General features: G+C 38.8%; 1 protein-coding gene across 5 annotated transcripts in view; it reads left to right on the forward strand.

The window, feature by feature from the left end:
- Nucleotides 1-22262, forward strand: part of slc2a9l2 (solute carrier family 2 member 9, like 2) — a 96304-nt gene that overhangs the window by 11728 nt on the left and 62314 nt on the right. For 3 of the 5 annotated variants that reach the window (XM_068316085.1, XM_068316086.1, XM_068316087.1), the window contains exons 2-6: nucleotides 174-252; nucleotides 5025-5126; nucleotides 8833-8993; nucleotides 11557-11681; nucleotides 11781-11926. In XM_068316085.1, coding sequence (XP_068172186.1) covers nucleotides 190-252; nucleotides 5025-5126; nucleotides 8833-8993; nucleotides 11557-11681; nucleotides 11781-11926 — 597 coding nt within the window. In that variant the 5' untranslated portion in view covers nucleotides 174-189. The remainder of the gene's footprint in view (nucleotides 1-173; nucleotides 253-5024; nucleotides 5127-8832; nucleotides 8994-11556; nucleotides 11682-11780; nucleotides 11927-22262) is intronic. The other 2 variants (XM_068316089.1, XM_068316088.1) reach the window with 1 other exon arrangement.

Here is a 22262-nt window from a genome sequence, read left to right on the forward strand (position 1 = left end):
GAATCCTAAGCTTGTGACCAAGTTTCACCTCTGAACCACAATGTTGTTTTCATGTACTAGTGCCTATATGTACATGTCAGCACAATGTCACTTCCTTTTCAGCAATTCCATTTCCTCTTCTTTCTGCGAGCTTGAGCCAGATGGTTAATATAATATGTATTTCTCCCTTAAAGGTACTGAAAGGTAAAAATGAACAAAGTACGGGGCCTGAATGACCACAAGATGAGAGACTCTGGGAAGAACTCTAAAAAGGTTGGTCACACACTGAAAATAGTACCCTGTGCATATCTGTCTGACTAGGCAGTTGTCAGATAATAATGTCTGTATTGATACAAGGAATGAAATCCTTTTACAGGTTTTTTGTCTTGTCCTGGCAACAATGTGCTGGATAACCAGTTAGATTATTATTATTTTGTTTGTAAAGTCATAGATTAATCAAGATGGTTAGAGACTGGGTGTATACTGGAAGATACAAGTAAGTATGACCTCTGTGATTTGCACATTGTGTGAACGGTTCACTATATTGCAGTTGAATCACTCTCAAAGAGAAGCAGAACTGCAAGATGGAAACTGCTGCTCCTTGCAGTTTATCAGCCTCACGACAGCACCGTCTCACAGCTGACAAAATATAAATGAACAATTTGGAACTGAAAGGACTGAGGCAAATCTTAAGATACCATTGATATACTTTACATGCAGCACATGAGTCAAGAGAGAATGATGAGTGGAACAAAATAAGACTGGCAGAATTAAAGTAGGATGACAGTGAGCTGAAGGGACTGATGTAGACCGCCAAGGGAAACCATCCAACCATGCTTGGTGCTTCCAGGATGAACTTTGGAATCAACATTTTGTATGTTTCAAAAATGACTGATGCTCAGTAGCAGTAGAAAGAAGTAATTTCACTTTACTAATTAGTGTCTTTAACCACTTATTATTCTGATTCAATGGCTTGAAGCCCTGCTTACTATCATGATAATTAATAGGGAAATTTGACACTGTCACATCTTAACTGTCATGAGGTAATAACTGTAAATTGCTTTGAAAAATGAAAGCAATAACACCTGGTTGAGCAGGTTTTTTGTCATGGAACAGCCATTGTATTGAGAATTCAGGACACTCTGACATAAGGATCGCAGGGTCCGAGTACCATGAGCCCATAAACACAGCAACGGAGCACAATATTGTCCTTTTGTTCCTTTGGCCAATCCATGATTTTGTTCTGCCTATTTGTTTGTGTATAAGCTGTCTTGCAAAATTTTATGTTAGAGATTTGAATTAACTTTTGAAAAGGATTGCCAATGTAACGTTTATTGAAATGTTGTGTTTACAACAGCTGGTCTGCAAAGGAGGAAAAGATGTTTTTTTTTTTTGCAGTTTAAGAAAATTCTGTGCCATGCAAATGAATCTTTTGCAAGTTTAGCTAAAAAAATTAAAATGCTGTAGCAAGGTTTCCAAACCAGCAATTGATAATGGCAACTTACAGAATATCAGCACTTAGTCTGTTCTTCCTGATTATCGTGCACATTGACAAATGTCAATACGTACAGTAGTACGTCGAGACCAGATCTCTTTCTTGACGAGGTGTTGGCGAAGGATCCGACATCAGCTGCGACCAGATCTCGTTCCCTTTTACTCTTCTGCGTTTCTTTTCATACTTTATCACTGTTTACGTAACTGATGTATAATTAATTATGCACAGGAAAAGTATACATGTCTGTTTGAAAGTCAGGATTTCAGGTGGGTTTTTTTCTGTTATTCAAAGGGCATATATTCAGATGTTTGATAATGCAGGTAACATTGTGTACTTTACTTGTTTTCATGCAGTAATGTCATTGTAGCAAATGTGAAAGGAGAAGGAGTTGAAGGAGTGTGATCATTGTTCAACGAATGTTTGACTTTGATACCAACTTAAAAGTTTCTTGGTAATTCTCTCAGAAACACCAAGAAATGAGCTGAATAGGATGAGGGAGAAACTTCCGTCCTATAACAATATGGAGTGTAACCTTTGTCACCAATTTTATTTTCAGACTTGGCACATTTTGTGTTTATTGTAGCCATTTTGCACATCAAACCTTTATGAGTACTAAAATCATACAATGAATGGATGGTAGAAGATAACTGACTGCTGACTCACTTTTTTTTTTACAATTCCTGGATGTTATCTCAAATGTCTAGGATGACAGGATGATTTATTTAGCTCACTAGGAGGATGACGAATGTGACTACCAGACAGCAGTGATGAAACATTAAGCAGACTGATGGATTTCATATTTAAATTTATTCTCTAGACTCACTGCAAACACAGGTACAAATCTCTCCTTGCACCAAAAATATCTGACAAATGAGTGAAAGTCTCAAAAATCTCAGTAAATTCACATCATTACAGCAACGGTCCCCAACCTTTTTTGCGCCACGGACCGGTTTCATCTAAGACAATATTTTCACGGACCGGTCTTCATTTGCTCGATAATCGTTACTGACGCCAGGACAGCTATAATCTAATAATGAATCGTCCGCAGTGGTTTTATGTAAAATGTAGACATCAACAGACAGTAAACAAACTTTTTTTCATAAATTGATAATCAACATCTCTATTTCATCTCTGTAAACGAAATAATTATAAGAAATAATTACATTAAAAACTCGATTCAAGTGACTGCACTAATGAGGTTTATTTTGAAAGTTCGTGACTTCAAATCAGTGCATTCAACGCAGGAGAAATATTGATCATTTCCAATAGAAAGGTGAACAAGTCAATCAAATAATAGTAATTACAAAAATGAGAATTAGTGGATGGGGACCGCTGATCTAGGGGTAACGCGAGACAATGACACCTGAAGTGTGTACCATGTGTCTGCTCTACTCCACAGTTTGGTTTGGTTTGGTTTTCGGTCACAGCAGAAAATCGCTTCACAAAGACAGGAGGTTGGAAATGGAAGCAGGGGTTTCGATACTTTTTGGGCGATCTCAGGATAATCTGCCTTGACTTTATTCCAGAACACTGGTGCGTTTATGGGCTCTTCATTGTGTGTGTGTTGATAACCTGTCACGTGACAGAGACCTGTCAAGCGGGACAGATGCATGAATTTGTCAGTCCGTCATTCCACACAGACGTTACTTTTCAAATTTAACGTCTTTCAGACTCTGAAATAAATAAAACGGAAGTAATGTAAATAAGTTCTTCTTTCTGAGTGGCCAGGTACCAAATGACCCACGGACCGGTACCGGTCCGCGGCCCGGGGGTTGGGGACCACTGCATTACAGTACCTGGCAACTTGAATCATGTATAGAGGTTACCAAACCTGTACCAGCATGTTGATTTACACGGGACCTTGTTTAAACAGAGCCACCACCCCCCTCCCAGATCTCCAACTCTCTAATCACGTCACTATTATGCTAAAGCAAGCATTTAGGGCAAGGATGAAAGTCAAACCAGTTCAGAGGAAGAGACGGGGGTGACCATAAGGTGCCACCTCTGCACTCCAGGGCTATTTTGACACCCCTGACTGGACCACAATTATAGCAGTTGCCACATATGAGAGCAAAACAGATGTTGAAGAACATACGGAAACAGGGACAGGATCGCATCACCAAATGCATTGATGATGCATCTTAATAAAACCATCAACGCTCGGGTTAAGCAGAACCCATGGCTGACAGAAGAGGCTCATAGTCTGCTGAGAGCGCAGAACGATGCCTTCAGAGCTGGGGACCGAGCTGAGCTGAGAACAACCAGAACCAACCTTTCCCGTGGTGTCAGGGGAGCCAAACACCTGTATGCAAAGAAAATAACCCCGAAGTCACTCATAGCCCGTGGAAGGGATAAACCCTCTCACATTACAAACCCCCACCACAGGTCTTGACAACGGCAACCACTCTGCCAAACTAGCTAAATGACTTCTTTATCCATTTTGATGTATTGAAGAACACATCTCCTCAGACGACCGGGTTCTCCGCTTTGCCACAGGCAGCCTGAAGAAATCGCTCACCATGATTAATTTCTGTTAGGCTGCGTGTCCAGACAACATCCCTGAACACGTGTTGAAGTGCTGTGCAGAGGAGCTTAAGGATGTTCTCATGGACACTACAGACGTGAAGTGAACCAGCTGGCCAATAACAATCTACCCTTCATGTGGAGAAAACACAGATTGTTATCAGCTTTAGGAAAGCGCAAACACCCAATACCCTTCACCGGCTATCAAGGAAACAGTTGTGGAGCATGTGAGTAACACCAAATTCCTGGGTGTGCACATCACAGAGACCTCTGTAATGTACACCTTCTAACAAGGCACCACTGAGTGCATCCTGTCGTTTTGTACCTTCGTGTGGTTTGGGAGTTGCATTGCTTCTGACTGCAGGTCTGCAAAAGCTGACTAAGTCACAGGTGAATCACTCTCCTCTCCAGGAAATCGTCAACTTCTGCCTTGCCTGAAAAGCCATTAACTGAAAGCTAATAATAAGACTCCATCCACTCCTTACAAAGCCTCTCCAGCTTGTTGCCTTCTGGAAGAAGGTATTCAAGCCTCTGAGCTGGCTCCACCAGACCGAGCAACAGGTCCATCTATGAGATTATTAGGAGACTGAACTCAATAGCCCATTAATAGAGGTTCTTTTCATTGTCTTGCCTGTGGTTTTAGGAAGTGAAGGAGAGTGAGTTCAGTTTACTTTGTTAGTTGGCATTTTTTTCATTGCAATAAGTTTGCTGTACTGTCCACTCATTCTGTAGATTAGTGAATTCGTACCATTTTAAAATTTTACCATTCAATTTTTTTTCTTGACACCCTGGGGCTGAGAAAATTTACTCTTTGATCCTCAATTTGTCATATGCACGTGGCAGAATCAACATTAAAGATAACTCACATTTTTTAATGACAGTACTGTATGTTTCATGCATGATTTTAGGTCTTCTGTCCTCTTTGTCTGCATGGAACATCCTGTAGTTAATCACCTTGAGACTGATAAAATAACGTCTTCTAAAGCAACACGTTTGACTGTTTTGCTGTTGTGTGTTCTCTCCTCAGCAGCCAATCACAGGCTGCCTGTTTACTGCAGCCATCTTTGGAGTCCTAGGTTCTTCCTTCATTTATGGCTACAGCCTCTCTGTGGTCAACGCTCCTGCCTTGGTGAGTCAGACTTTTTAAACCAAGTTATTAATGAAACTGGTAGTTATTATAACTGGTTGAGCTGTACTTAAAGCTATTGTAATATATTCTATAAACAAACACCTGTGACCATTGGGTAGTAGCATTACTGTGCAAATAATATCATTAAAATATCCGGGTTGTAAATGTTGATTTACTGTGAGGGCCAACAGCCAGTATGTGGGGTAAAAGAAATACGCATGGTGATGATGAAGGTAAAAAAACAAACACGATGAAAGTGCATTCCTAATTTAGTACAATCATTAAATCCTATGAATCTGTAAATCCATAAAGGTTTCATGTGGGGTTTTTTCTGACATGCTTAACAATTTACCAACATAAGGGAGGCTTACCACTTACCACTCTACCATCTGTGGCTCAGATGGTAGAGTGGGTTGTCCAAAAGTCTCAACATTGGTGGTCTGTCCCAGTCATTGTCTGTTGTTTCCTTGGGAAACACAAGTCACCCACCTTTCCTCCAGTGTTTCACTCTGGTGTATGAATGTGAATGTATGTATCGTTCTACATGAGAACTGGTTCTCAACTAACCGACCTGGTTGTATAATAGGTTAAAAAAACCCCAGTATATTAACAGCATGAGCCATTCAACTGTATCAGCCAAATAAAGTAAATTGGAGTCTTACAGACAGTGTCCACATGATGAAATTGTAGGTCTATTAATCTCAAATATAGGACTGAATTAATATCAGATGTTAGGGAACATATTTGTAAGTAAGTATATCCATTGCAGCCGGGACCACTTAAACTCATGTTGCATAACTATGGATAATTTGAAAGGGATGCTGTATTCCATTAACGTTTGGGAATATGCCTGGCAAAGGAAAAAGCAGGAGAATGTATGGGGTGCAGAGCAAGACATGCACATAGCTGTGAACAGTCCCTAGACACTAATAGCAAAGCTGCAGCAGACTGCTGACGTAGAAGTACCGTACATAAGCTGTACATGTGGCAGCGTATTCACCATATCTGACTTCTTCCTCTGCGTGTAGCAGAGACAGCACAATGTGTGACAAGTAGGTTTGCTCAAACGTCTGTCAGGACACAACGATAAATTGATCAGGGTCTGGTGGTCAGAAGTGAATGACAAATAATCTATTCACTGTGATTCCGCCACACGTCTCAAATGATGAAATGGGGTTTTCATGTATGATGTGTTACAGTCGATTTCATGCTCATGGGTTTTCGGAAAGTGAGTTTTATATAATTAATAATCATTATTGTTAATCTTTTTTGAGAAGCTCTCAAGAAGTCCCCTGTAAAAACTCATGATGACATAATTCACAGCAGTATAGTTGACATTTCTGGTTTGACATGGACTTCATTAGGGCCTTCTTTTCAAAGCCTGTATCATAAATATCATAAATCTGGACAGACCCGGTGTAAAATGTTTTCAGTTTGATACTAACAAGAAAAAAAAAGTCAAAAAAAGTTGGGAAGGTTGTGCTTCCCAACCTTTAATTGGTGGGAAAGCAGATGCTCACCAAGGAGTTATACAGTACTGTGATTTCTCTAAGACGTGTGAAAGTTGAGAATTACATGGCAAGCTGACTTTAATATACAATTTGAATTAATGCTAACTGCTTTATGCGCCTTTTGTGCAGCAATTTAAAATAAAATGCAATGATTCCTTCAGCAGAACTGTAAAAACACAAACACAACACAAAAAAAAAATGATGAAGTCTTCTTCTGATGTGGTCTTGAGTGAAGAACTTGGTCTTGATTTTTGAGTCACACAGAAGAAGCGGTGGGAGGATGAAGAGAAAAGTGGAAGACAGGCAGGTCTGACATGTGGAGTGACATTTATTACAATGCAGAAAAGCTAGAGTGCTCTGTATTTAGTTAAAACTGTGATGCTCATTATCAATCTGTCCTTGCCCTTTCACTAGCTGCAGGCACATTGTCGACATTACAGCTCTACAGGTAAATTCTGCTCCCATTCAGAATCACAAAGACCCAATTAAACACTATTATGTTCCCAAAAGATTTACCACGTTCTTTTCCTTTTGCCTCCAACATCACCTTTGAACCTTTAAACATCTCAGGAAGGGCACAGTCTCTCATTTCCCGGATATCCCCTACATTTATCTATTCAGTTCAGTTGTTCTTATTCACAGTATTCTTAAGAGAATCTAAAGATTGACAAAGCTGTAAATTTGCTTTAAGACACCATAACAGATTGGTTGTATTTGGGCCCAAAAAGCTTTTTGTATATTTATTGTTTGTATTTATCGCTGACTGATATTTAATGTTAAATCATTTGTTTTGAAACGCATTAATATGCATGTTCCAACATTAAAAAAAGAGAGTAAGATTTTAGAACTCGTAACACATCTATAAATTTAATGTGGTAATTAATCTACCACTTTATGTGAGAGATGAAGACAGAAGGACATTCACAGCAGAAGCTGTTCATGTTCCTGAATCTTTTTTTTTTGTGTTGAAACATCTGCCTCAGCAGCGAGGAGCTGCTGAGGCAGATGTTTACTACCCAAACCTGACTTAACCCCCAGTGACATGAACTATTAAATACATTTTTTAATGACTATTAAAATTGTCATTGTGTTATTTATTTTAATGGATTTGCTTTCCTTAATGGATGCACAGATTTAAACGTATAGCATGAAAAACACAAAGTTAAATGAAGAAACTCTTCAGCAGCATTGATCCACATTGACATACATGCCTTGATCCAGAGTTGAAAAATAGTTGAGTTTCTACAATAGTATTTCAAGATCAAACATTACTGTAACAAATAAACAGGAAAAGGGTCCTGTTGATTTTATGCGAGGCCTTTCAATATATGGAAATCACTAAAATGGGATTTTCTGAATAGAACACTCAAAGATGCTCAAATTTTCCTTCAACAAGCCTTTAGAATATCAGGATACCTTTCAAACTGGTAGTAAAGAATATGTAGTCATATTTATCAAAATTCATAGATGTGGAAAATATAGATTTTGTGCAGTATAATCAGTCCTGATTTTTATTTCTTTAGACCATAGCCACTGGGCGGCAGTAGCTCAGTCCACTAAATCTTGGGCTGGGGACCGGAGGGTGGTCGGTTCAAGACCCATGTCGGGCAAAAAATCTTGGAGTGTGTGAACTGGCAGTAGAGAGGTGCCAGTTCACCTCCCGAGCACTGCCGAGGTACTCTGGAGCAAGGCATTGTCCCCTTTATAAGATGCTCATTGGGGCGCCACACGAGGGAAGGGGCGCCCCTTGTGTGTGTATGTGTGTGCGTGCGTTCAGGCCTGTACCATATATATATATATATATACATGTGTGTATGTAATAATGATTACTTACAAGAGTGGAAAAATAATTTTCCCTACGGGGAACTAATAAAGGTTTTTTAATTTTAATAATTGAGGCATGTACTCTATGTCCTTTTGTTGAAGCAGTCCTGCTTTTATTTAATTGCATTACTTTACTAAACGGAAAAACATTTCATGATTTGATAATATATATCACTGTTTACCACCAATTTGCAACACAAAGGAATTACTGTGTTCAGCTGTCAGCAAACCAAAGGAATAGATCATTCTGTTCTGTGTCTTGAATCTATTTCCAGCTAATCTTTCCAGCCACAAACTGACCTGAGAATGTTGACTTGCCTCATGCTTGTGCACACTTGTACTCATATGTCTTCTTGTCTGTTTTACTGCAGTACATTAATGCCTTTTACAATAAGACGTGGATCGAGCGATATGGAGAGCCTATCAGAGCAGAAACATCCACCATGCTCTGGTCTCTCACAGTGTCCATGTTTTCAATTGGAGGCCTTCTTGGGACACTTTTGGTCCCTTCGATCCTCAGACGACTGGGAAGGTGAGCAGTCTTGTTCATCAACAAGTTCTCTGATATCATGAAGCTAACTCCATGATAAGCAGTATTAGTAGAGATAAGATCAAAATAGGGAGATCTGAAGAACTTGACTGCTATCTGATTATCCACAGGCTGCCAGCAGGAACCCTCCGACTACATTAAACATTAAACAATGTGTTTTTTATATATATACTGTATTTAGCAATGGGTGATATTGTTAAAACATTTTCATGTTTTGTGATCTCTCTTTTTATTAGCTGTCCCAAAGAGGGTTTTTTTCCCCCCATTATTTGTTAGAATTAGTCACACACAGGTTTCTGTTTACCACTGCAGGATAGGGCAATTATATTTGCTTCTAGCTTAATGGTTATTAACTGCAATACCTACAATGCTTTACAAGCACCGTAGGTTTTGTAGTTAAAAATATACCATTGTAAGATAACAAATAATAGTTTTGCATACTTGAACAAAACTGTGCTGATTCTCTCTGATTCTATGATGAATCATCAAGTTATTGAGCTAGGTCCTGAAGAAAAGCGACTTCTTTTGTCCGTTCTGGATGTTGTCCAGTTCTCAGGTCCATTAACATCGCCGCATTACAGGGTGCCTTTCAATACCCTTATATTTTGTCATTGCATTACGCTGTTACATAAGCTTCTGTTAGTCAGGATAGTGGACTGATGTTGTAATGCTGGACAGACAAATTTTAGGCAAATAAATAACAGCAGCTTTAGGCTGGGTATAATGATTTTTCATTAAGCTGCTTTTTGTTTGTGTAACACTTATCTAATATTAGCATAATAAGCCTATTTTCCTGGTATTTGTCTGTGTGCTGCTCCACATCAAAATCCTTGATAGATTTGCTTTCAATAATTATACAGTGATAAAATATAAAAATGAGAGTAGTACATGTTTGATGTCACCCATGACACGAATAAATTCACCAAGCCAATGCAGTTTTTTTGCAAATAGAGTGCAACAGATTATTTCTGTTGCACTCTATTTACTTCTACCCCATTAGTTGGATATCCTAACATATCAGTCAGCATCAGAAATGATCCTGCTGCTCTGTCAAAGTACTTGCAGTAATGAAATATGATACTAACTGCTTTTTATGTGATTGGATTACTTTTGGATTTGACGATAATGACCAGGAGGTTTTGCATTTCATCTGGCTGACATTTCATGTTAATATGACGTATTTTACATTGACATAAAGTAATAATTTGCATCAAAATGAGTAATTGAGAAATTCATTCTGGCTGCCAGTGTGATTACTTTCTCTCATACCAGCCAAGTTGTTTTTCTCACCCAGGACTGCAGGGATGTGTGCCCTTCAGCACCACCCAGAGAAAGACTCCCGCTCTGACAAAATCATTTCAGTTCACTGAAATAATATACTTTCAGTAGAATATATTAACAACTAATGATGAGTTTGCCACACTCTCAGCACAAAAAGCCCCAAGAAGCTTTTTTCTAAGTCATTTTAAGAAATGACGATGACCTTAAAGTTCCCTTTGGATTTCTCAGGTGACGATGTTCACTTGGCTGATTATTCACTCTCTGATTGATGTCTGTAGGATAGTTTGTAGTCTTCCAAAATGTCTTGGAAAGGTTCGGCTTCACATGAAATTTTGAATGACCGTTGAATATGTATTAGCAGACAGGGGTACCTGGAGCACTATAAAAGAACTGGTCTATCAAAAGATTTCCACTGAAGTTAATGTACAGTTGATTAATCCAAAGGCAGGATACATTAACTGTCTCAAATTTCCCATTATCTATATATAAAACATTATGCACCCACAATAAACATGCGTATACCCTAAAGACATTCCTAAACAACCCACATCTAGATGTATTATCTTATGTTTGTGAAATCTGTGGTAATTTGAATTACTCCACTGCTTACATCTGAAAGCAGAGAAAACAGCCCACTGCAAACTCTACATACACACTTCAGTAAGGTGATCGAGTCCTCAAGATAGCGAATCAAAGCCTCGTCACTGCTAAATGCAACATATGCAAGGAAAAAAACTGTTTACCCTATGTTTTAAATCCTTGTTTCTTCCTTGTTCTCCCTATACCATTCCAAGTAAAATAAAAAATTGGATCAAGCTAACACTGTGACATATGGACCAGACAAAACCAACAACAACAACAATAACAACAACAACAACAACAACAAAAACAGTGTAAAGACATTAATATAAAATGTAAAATTAAAAGGAAAAACTCTCATCAAAGCGCTCAACATGAAATAAATGAAATCCAGGAATTGTTGCAGCATGCATTATTGGGTTATCTAACAATAGCAACAACAAAACAAAACAACAATAACAATAATAAATTCCAACCTTTCAATTTTTTCCCAAAATCCTCTGCAGTGTTTCAGATTTTAAATGAATCACTTGTGATTGGTTTTTCTATTTGAATATTGATTTGATACTGATTCTAACAAATTGAAATTAAGTAAATAATTTGTGGGAAGGGATTTAATCTGTGTCTATGCATTAGATATTTCTAAATGTCTCTCTTTTACCAATAATGATTTTTTTCACTTCAGAAAAGGAACCTTGCTGCTAAATAACATCTTTGCTGTAATAGCTGCTCTGCTGTTGTCTCTGGGCGAGATGGCAAAATCTTTTGAGATGCTCATCATTGGACGGATCATAGTTGGGGTGGACTGTGGTAAGTGGTCTTGTATTACGGCAGAGAAGCATTTCTGTAGTGTCAGTGTCACATTGAACAGTATATAACATTGTCTGGATGTTGTTTTTATAATGACAGGTATAGGGCTCAGTGCACTTCCTATGTATCTGGGAGAAATCTCACCAAGACATATAAGAGGCTCCATCGGCCAGTTCAACTCCATCTTTATCTGCATGGGAGTGTTTACAGGACAAGTGCTGGGGCTGCCTGAGCTGCTGGGTCAGGTCAGTGTTATGACGCACAAGGGGCATGAAAAGTTACCCTCTGTGGTATGATGGTATGATCGGTCCACATCTTCTCCAGTGAAGAAGTTGAAGTATAGTACATGCTTTGTTACACTCATAGTAACGTGCAACTCATAGTTAGCTTCTTTTGATGACCTAGTTGTGTTATGGAAACCAATTTTCACCATCTTTTAATGGATGTCCAGAACTGAGAAGACACTCTCACCTCCATTGGTGTGTTTCATGGCTTTTATCTCTAATTAATTAATTAATTAATTAATTAAAAGTTATCATTTTTTAACCAGTGAAAAACAAACTTATGTGTCGCAGTTCCTTTATTAGCGGATGATGCAGTGACAGAGTTTACAGTACATGCAGCAGTTCCAAGACAAATAGAGGTGATGAAGCCTCACAGCCGATCACTGGCAGATTCACATGAAGCTTATTCAAAGCTTCTATTTTCACGGAAGGTTTGAGCCGCTTGTTTTGTAATGGGTCTGAAGTGACTACCTGTGACCAGATCACACACACACACCCATTGCACTCTGCAAAACTGAGTGTGTCTTATTATGGGATTCTTGGGCCATTGGTATATTTATACATTTTATTGTTTTCAGTTTATTAGTTAGTTATTCATTTATTTCAGGCAAGGTAAGGAAAAAACAAAAAAGACAAAACAAAAAAAAACAAAGAATGAAATAATTAAATAAGCAAATAAATAAGCAAAAATCATAACTCAACAATACAATTCTGCCTGAAAGGGAGTGGGAAGAAGAAAATTTATGTAATCCCACCCCAGTTCCTGATTCAGAGATTAACACACTGAGCTTCATTGCTACTTCTTTTAAGGACAACCACACAATAATTGCATCATGATGGCATCACCATGGGCAACAATAATTATCACATTGCAAAAGCAATTCCACACAACAATGTAAGGAAGGCACTATATACCAACAATGGTAATGTACAATATACCAACAATGGTAATTGACAAATACCAACGATGGTAAAGAACACTGAGCACATGTTAACAAAACAGAACAGAAGTTTGAGTTAAAGACCCGCATCTCTATATTTCGACCAGACATGATGTTTATATAACAGTTTGAATTGTTGAGTACTTTGGCACTGCTTGTGTTGTGAGTCCAGGTTGTTCCATAGTTTCACTCCGCACACAGACACACAAAAACGTTTATGTGTGGTTTGAGCTCTTGGCAATGAAAAATATCCAAAACCTCTCAAGTTATGAGTCCTGACTGGAGTTACAAAAAATCGTTGGAGGTTTGGTGGTAATAATTTGTTGAATGCTTTATATAAAACTATTGATGTATTATATTGCACAAGATCATGAAATTTTTGCAACTTTGACTGCGTTAACAGGTTATGAGTATGTTCAAGAAAACCAACCTTGTGAATCATCTGCACTGCTCTTTTCTGTAATATGACCAGAAGATTTATTGTGTTCTGATAAGTATTTCCCCAAACTTCAACACAATATGTAAGGTATAGGAGGACCAAGGTGCAGTATAAAGTACGGAGTGTATTTCCATCAAGGTATAGTTTTGCTTTATTTATAATTGAGAAGGTTTTGGAGATTTTTGTTTTTATGTGTCTGACATGGGGATTTCATGACAATTTACTATCAATTATAACTCCTTAAACATTTGTTTTCACCTACAATTTCAATTTGAGTGCCATCAATTATTATTTTCTGTTCAGACATTATGTTGCGATTTCCAAACATCATTACCTTGGTTTTATTTATATTCAAAGATAATTTATTTGTGTCCATCCATTCTTTTAATGTGTTTAGTTCCCTGTTTACTGTGTTTACAAGCTCAAAATAATCATCACTACTGTGAAATATGTTTGTGTCATCTGCAAATAGTATGAGTTTCAGTACTTTTGTTGTGTTAAATACTGTATATCATTTATGTACAGATTAAACAGTTTTGGCTCCAACACTGACCCCTGGGGGACACCACAAGCAATGCCAAGTACATCTGATGAATGTTGACCCATTTTTACAGACTGTACCCGCCCTGTTAAATAACTTTTTAACCAGTCCCCAGCCAACCTCCTAAATCCATATCTTTCCATTTTATTTAGCAATATTGCATGATTAATAGTATCAAATGCTTTTTTCATATCAATGAAGATACCAACTGCATGCTTTTTCTGCTCCAGTGCATTAGTTATTTCTTCAATGGCTTCAGTTATTGCCATTGATGTAGTGCTTTTGGTTTGAATACCATACTGACCTTCGTTAATTATATGATGTTTCTCAAGAAACTTTTCAAGTCAAGAGTTCAAAAGTTTCTCTAAAATTTTTGAAAATTGAGGCAAAAGTGAGATTGGTCTGTAATTAGTAAATGTATGTTTGTTTTCATTTTTGAAGAGTGGAATTACAATTTTCATTTTGCTCGGAAAACACCAAATCATGCAACCCCCCCCCTGGACGAGTGAAATGTTGCAAGTAGTCTTTGATAGGCTCAAAATTCATGTACATGCTTCGACTATTAAAATGGATTATTGACATGTTATCTGCTGAATCTACACTGTTTTCATAATGTTCTTGGGTGAAATAATTGCAGATTTTAACAATGGCAGAGAGGAAATGATTATCAGGGTCTATTTCAGTATCTGTGGTAGTGTGCTCTTGATACTCACACGATTCCAGTTCTATATGTTGATGCTGTAGGATCTTCTGTAACATGTCCATGTCCATATTGGTGCTTGGTGTAGTCTGTGTTCTTGGTGTGTTTGGCATTGTGATGATGAGGAGTCACAAGCTGCATCAATGTTGATACTGCTCAAGGTCTTCTATGATCTTCTCTGACCACCAAGACTTTTGCTGCTTCCGGTGACCCATTTAGTTTGATGAAGATCTTACAGTTTGTTACCCAGGTTTGTTGAATCTTGCCTTGTTTTTTCAGTTGTCGTGCGATCCTTGCGATGTCGGCAATTTTCTTTGTCAAGTGCTCGTTTATGAATACATTTGTGCCTTTTAGTTTGTGCCCCTGTTTCAGGAGTGCCGTTTTCTTTTTCCAATTAGTAAACCTTATGATGAGCGCTGGTGGTCTCTTGTTCTTCACTGGTAGTGGGTGACACGCTTCGATGTGCTCCCGGTTCAACTCTATCCCCTTGCTCTGGAGACAGGAAGCCACCTGTTGCTCCACCGATGGTCTCTCCTGCTCGCTGGGCTCCCCGCTGTCCGCGGCCGCCGCACGCGCATATGAGCGCGGCCTGATGTTGATGCCAGTGATGACCACATCATTGATGCGGGAATATTGCTCCAGCTCGTCCACTCGCCGCTCCAGGTCCACAATTCGCTTCTCCTTCTCCGCGTTCTGGAGGCGTAGTTGTTTCACCTCCTCCAGGAGCCCCAGAAGCTGCTCCTGCTGCGTTCTGACTGCAGTCACATCACCGCACAGAGTATTGAGCCCGGTGTCGGGCTTTTCCTTGGTGGGGGCATTCCGGTAGTTTGTGAACTAAAGCATCCAGTGGCAGGGGATACTACAGTCTGTTTGTCAGGGCGTTCACGTTCCCTGGCTCAGGTGCGCTAGCCTGCAGCACCGACCGAGACAAACGGATAACTGTTAATATCTGATGCTAATCCAAAGAGGTCAAATGTGATTTACATTACAGCAAACCGATCAGACGGCATTTAATCAATGGCCCTGCAGTTATGGGTTCTTCGTGTTTCCCAGAGGACATCAGTTAAGTGAGCAGTTTTTCACTGTGGGACATTAGCATTCACATTTAATGTTGCTACACCTGGCCTTGACCGCTTCCGTGCGTGGTCTGAGTGATCAAATCTCAACTCAAATGACCCTTAAGTGCTACAGTACCTATCAAACAGAAAATTGCACAAATTCAGTTAGTCTTCAAGTAGGAAAACCCAATCATGATACAGTAATGGGAAAAAATAAAAGAGGCTTGAGGTAGTGCTTCTAAACTGTTGTTCAGATCAGCAGCATGCCGCCCTCGGCCTTTTGAGTAATAGACAAAGGTTTTCACCCTGCACAGTATTTGGCTTCCTCCCTCTCTCCCTTGTTTCAACAAGATATCAGCAGGAATTCTCATCCGGGTGCGTTATTTACCCTGGAGGTGTTACACTCTTCCCCACAAGTCATTTTCTCCTCCATGCACGGGTTAAACCATATTGACTTGGCTTACTGCAGAGGCATTTTCGCAGTCGGGATTCAGACCTTATCTGTCGACTTGATTTTTTCTATGCTGAATTTTCAGTTTATCATCAAGGGCTGGAAACAGACATGAGCCCTCGGCATGTTTGGGAAGCCAAATTCAGATGTATAACGAGAATGGAAAGCCAATTATATTAAGTACTCTACTTTTGGCACATTCTGTTAACACCAGCTCACTACTTACTTCTGGTGTTCTGTTTTAAAATAAAGGCTGCATGCATTCTCTCTAAACTGCTGTACCACTTTAAAAAAGATGCAGTTACATTGCCATGCAATTTTTTAACAGTCAATGCATGATAGTGACCTGTTTAATTTTTGTTTACGAGACAAAGTCGTTTATGTAGCACTGTCCAGACACAAGGGTCACAAGTCACACAAGTCAAACTGGTACAGAGGCACAGAATGAATTAAAAATCACATAAATTACATTAAAACGTTAAAAAGAAAAATTTCATTAAGAGATCAAGAGATCATGAAAAACAGGACATTAGAGTAAGAAAAAAACTAATTAAGTGAGGTTCAGTACATGAAATGCATATTCATGGGAGTGCTGCATGGGATTAATTCATGGGAGTGCTGCAGCAAACAATCCTGTTTAAAGAGAGATTTTAAATGAACTAGCTGTTTGAGCAGACCTTAGATATTTGGGTAACTTTTTCCTGGTTGAGTGTGGAGTCTGAAAGCTGCTTAAGCTTGATTGGTTCTGATTCAGGGAACAGCGAAGACCTGAGGGTTCTGTGTGCCTCATAACAAACATAATCAGATATGTGTTTTGGCCACGGGGCTTGGCAGAGGGATGCAGAGGAGCGCTATTCTGTTTGTTAATACTATGGACTTTGTTGGTGAATTTGCAAGTCCGAGATAAAAACATCAGCACGTTTGGGTTTTCCAGCAGTTTGTCATTAAATTTAATTTAGATATCTGTGCTCTGCTCTCTGACACAACCAGATGGGAAAACTGCCTCTTTTGCTCACTAGAAGCAGTTTCTCATAAAAGTACTTCTTCTGTCATTATGACAGAAGAAGTAAATCTACACTGATTTAGAAAACAGTCTGTTTGATCCAGTCAAAAAAATAGAACTTTATCAGAGGAAATTGGACAACAGACAAGTGTTTGTATGAGACATTATGTCTGTTCATTGCCAGCGCATTGCGGGGCCACATGAAAGACAAACAGCCTCTCACACCTATAGACACTTTAGACTGATCAATTCATTTCAGATGTATGTTGTTTGGAGGTGGGAGGAAGCTGGAGAAGTCAGAGAGAACCCACACAGACACGGGGAGAATGTCAAGTATGTCGGGCAATGGACCCAAATGCAGGACACCAAAGGCAAAACTGTCATTCATGATTTAATCAGAAACTCAAAATTTAAGCAGACAGACAAGAATTAGAAAAAAACAAGACAGGTTACCAGGAACCAAACATGAGCAATGAACCAGCACTGAGCTCTCATTGAGCCAGGCTTAAAAACCCGAACTGTGACAGAGAACATACAAACTTTCTAGTCAGATAGTGCATGAGGTTACATGGTTTATGCTAGACTACAATGTGTTTGAAATTATAGTGTTTAAATAAATTAATTTTAGACTATATAAAATATATCTACGTATTTCAAGTGTTTTTAAATTTGAAGTGGATATACAGTACATTGTTTTTCTAAATTTGCTAGTGTAATTTTAAGTATATTATACACACACTATACTTTATACCTGGTATTTCTTTTCGGTTTTGTTTACTGTCTGCTTGCCTTTTCTATTTTTTCTTTCTTTCCAATTCAGTGGGAAGAAAATTGTATTTCTACACCAAGATTCTTGCTTTAATATTTATTGCCTTTTTAAAAACCATTAGACCACTAAATAAATAGTGACTTCAATTTCAAATGAAAAACAGTGAATTCCCAAAATGCATTCATATTTTGATGCAGCTTTAAAGAATAAATGTGTTTAGCTGTGCGCACCTTCATTTTGGGTTTTATTTTTAGAAATTTGTCTTTGTTTTCTTCCATCTTCTCTTTTACATTGACATTTAAACACAGGCATTGTGTGAGCCTGAAGTAAGCCCATGCTCATTTTTAATTTATAAGAATCAGTTTGTTCCATCTACCATGTTGACCCATTGAATACCTTTATAAATATCATATGGAGAGTTTTCACACAAAACCTGTTTCTATTCCTTTCTAACTCAGCAACACCTGCCAGGTCAGCCCATTTATTTTTGTTATGTCATTTGACAAGGTTATTACAGACACATATAAGACATCTTAGGTGAATCTGCTGGCATACGTTGTGTGTTGTTGTTTTACAGGTTTCCTGTCAGTGAATGGTTCTCTTAATGAGAATCTACTTGGGATGCTACTTGTTGTGTGCTGCAAAATCGTGATAAGCATTGACAAATGATAATTACCCTAACCTTCATGCTTAGCCACTGACATTCTCCCAGTGGGGGTACATGTTTATTCCAGGATTTTCAGGCTTTTAGCCATTTGGTCTCACAATTCTCCTGAGACACTGTACTCATCAGAAGGCATCAAACATGACTCAGACCAGCAAGGATGGGCTCACTAGCTTTTATTTGTGTTCTGTATCCTCCACCTCAACACAAGTCTTTTAGATGGATCCCATCATCATCAGACAGTACAGTAGTATGGCATTCTAAAAGTTTTTAGATGCTTTGTATCTGTATGCGTTCATCTTGCAGTTTAATTTTTTCTGTGTGTAGTTTTTCATTCACACAGAAGGAGCAGTCATCACATCATAGTAGTGTTTTGGTTTTTTGAGCAGCATGATTATGACGGTAGTGTAAATGCAATGCTGTTGGCTTCTGCAAATAGTTTCTGTAATTCTATTTAAGCCTGTGGTTATTTCATATCTGATAAGCCTTCCTGCATTGCTAAAAATGACAATATAGAGGATACATTTTTTTAAATCTCTCCCTGCCAGTGTAAAAAATCGTAAATGATGACATAATGCAGTGACACCTTGTTTATTGGACATCCATCAGTCATGGAACAAAAATTTACATTTCAGTCACATGTGTGGATGAACCATCGATGCAGACGCTTACTTTTAGCTCTGGGCTTGGTCTCCACCCACTGCAGTGGAGCAGACAGCTGGATAAGATGAGCTGCACATTCAGCAGATACGGCCGTACCAGCTCAGTACGATTAGTAGACGTCATATTTTTACTACGTAATTTTATGCAATTTTGCCATGAGATATTGATTTTAACCCTAAGTCAGCAGTCCATGTGAAGCATTCCTGCAAGGTGCGAATCCCAGTTAAATGCCAGCTACCCCTGCAAGGAAGTTTGATAGGACAGCTCATGTCTTCAAAAGCCAATTGTCAATTTTCACTTCTGACAGAGCATCAGGAGTATAGTCTCCCAGAGGGGGAGACATTCATTACAAACAGCTACACCCAGAGGGATGATGGGCTTTTTCTGATTCTGGCAGATCGACCCCTATATAGAATTCCAAAGGCTCAGGGTTGGGTGGCGTGAGATTTTTATCAACAAGGTTGTCATGAACTCAGATTTCATTTCAGGAGCAGATTTAGAAAATTCCGGGGAAATGTTTATTTTTGAGGAAGTGGGAATCTTATTGAAGGCAATGTGGCGCAGTGGGGCGTCGTGTTGCTTCACAGCAAGATGGTTTCGGTTTTATTCTTTTATAAACATTTACCTTACGTCGATTGGTCTACGCCAAATTGTCCGTGAGTGTCAGTGTGTGTGTGTCTTTTGTGTTGACTCGCAATAAGCTGGCGTCTTATGCGTGGTATCCCCCACCTTTTGCTTGTACCCAGCTGGGATAGACTCCAGCAGACCCGTGATCCCCATGTCAGATAAACAGCCATAGAAGAAACAATTGGGATCATCTTGTCTGCAAGAAAATGTATGGAATTTGAATCTTATTGAGTAGAAATTATGACAAAAAGAAAAACAACTCCTTCCCTTCACTGATTATGTGCAGATCAATCAATTAATCATTCAACTTTTTGTTGTAGAGCGCTTGATCACGTCAGCAGGCATTTCTAAGCACTTTTACAGACAGAGAAACCCAACAGCACCCTCCAGAACAAGTGTAAGCAACAGCAGCAGGGAAAAACTTCATTGTGGAAGAAACTCCAGGCAGTACCCAGACTCTGGAGGGTGGTCATCCTTCTTGACTGGTTGGGTGGAAATGAAATACAATGTAGATGGGGACAGAGCAAGAGAAAGAGACAGAGTGGCAGATCGGCCAGATAGAGTTGCTGTCTAAAGTTTAGATCCAGCTGCTGAAAGAGGGACTTTCAGGCTGAGTCGTTCACTGACTCTTACGTTGTTTCCTTTTATACCTGCTCCCCATCTGTCAAGGAGAAGCACATGGACGGTGGAAGTCTCTTACAGGCACGTGTAGGTTCAATGTTGTATAAGTAAGAGAGAAATACTTTCAGCAGTCTAGGCCTATAGCAGCTTATCTAAAGGAATTTACGCTGTTACTAATTATAGGCTTTGTAAAAAAAAAGTTTTCAGTCTACTCTTAATAAATAAGGTACGGTTGTCTGCCCCCTGGACCAAGGCCAGGAGATTGCTCCAGAGTAAAGGAGCCGGATAGCTAAAACGTCTGCCTCCTGTTCTGCTCTTACAGACCTGACGGGTCACCAAAAGTCTTGCATCCTTAGAGCGAAGTGCCCTGGGAGGGCCAAATCATTGTTCACACTCAAATCCATTTATACAATATATACGTTGCCCTATGGACTAAAAATCTTTCATGACTCAACTGCTTATTTGCATCTTCAAAATACAAAATCTAAGCATAAATATCAGGTAATCTGGAGTTTTAGTTGCACTGGTTCATGTTGTAATCAATCAGGCTGAGTGACAGTCGATTATATGTCAGAGCTCACTGCGGGAATATAGATTTGCAACTGAATTATCAACATCACTAGATTGTATTACAATCTATAGAGAAAATCATATAGAGGACAAAATATGTTTTTCTTAAGATTTATTGTGGAGACCACTGTAATCAATACTTCTACAATTGCCCACTCTCTACAGATGTGACGCAACAACCCAGAGTTCAACATTACCAGATTGTGCAGCATGACTATATCACAGGGAACAGTTAGAAAGAATAAGCAAACCATTTTTTCAAGTTAGAAACAGAAAGGCATGTATTCATTACTGAGTTTATTGTTCCCAAATTCTTACAGAAATAAAATATCGCAGTATTATATATATGAAACTATTAATATGTTTTAGAAATCAGTAATAGACATGGAGGTGTATAGCTCAGCAGAGAAAATAAACATTAATAAGATGAGATAATAATCCTTTATTTTCCCACAGTGGGGAAATTTGTGAGAATCTCTCTAAATTTTTCTTTCCGGTCTGTTTCTATTTACAACGTATATTGTTTGGCCATGCCGTTCAACTTATTAAATATTGTGCAGATTTAGATGCAGGATCTCTTATTTATTTTGTTGGGCGGTTTTCACTGGACCCACGGAAACATTATTTTAACAGAACAGTTTGTAACTTTGTGGAGATTTAAGAAGCTATATCTGTATCTGCGTAATCGGATTTCTAAATGTCTAAAATAATCTATAAAAGAAATATGGATAGAAACATGACAATGTGGATACAGAGACTGTGTGTGCATTGTGACATTTGAAATCAGATCTGTCAGCGTGTTAAGATTTGTAAATATTTGCGGAGAGGTCTGTGAATATGTCGACAGGTGAGGCTGCTCTTGATGTTGACAGTGTGATTTGCCAGCTCAACCCACTCTCTCTGATCCTGACATCATGAAAACCAAACTGGGTCTCAGTCATTGATGGATCTATCATTAACAGTTGACCTTCTGCTGATGGTGTTTATGGACGGCAACCTTCTATTTCCGACCATCTTTCTGCAGCTGTCGTAATGATGCTGCATACTATACAGTGAGGAAGTTAATTACTTTGACCTGACTAACCTACTTGAGTCTATTTTGGGTCTGGAATTGGTTTGTTTATTGTAAGCAATATATTTGTGATTTTGGCAGGGCCACCAGGCTATTGAGATCACAAATGTAATTGGACTGTTTGACCTTGAAAATGAAAGGTATTGTCTTCATATCACCACTGCTGTTTGGGAATAAG

Source organism: Antennarius striatus, chromosome 5 (assembly GCF_040054535.1).
Source record: "Antennarius striatus isolate MH-2024 chromosome 5, ASM4005453v1, whole genome shotgun sequence".
Taxonomy (NCBI): Eukaryota; Metazoa; Chordata; class Actinopteri; order Lophiiformes; family Antennariidae; genus Antennarius; species Antennarius striatus.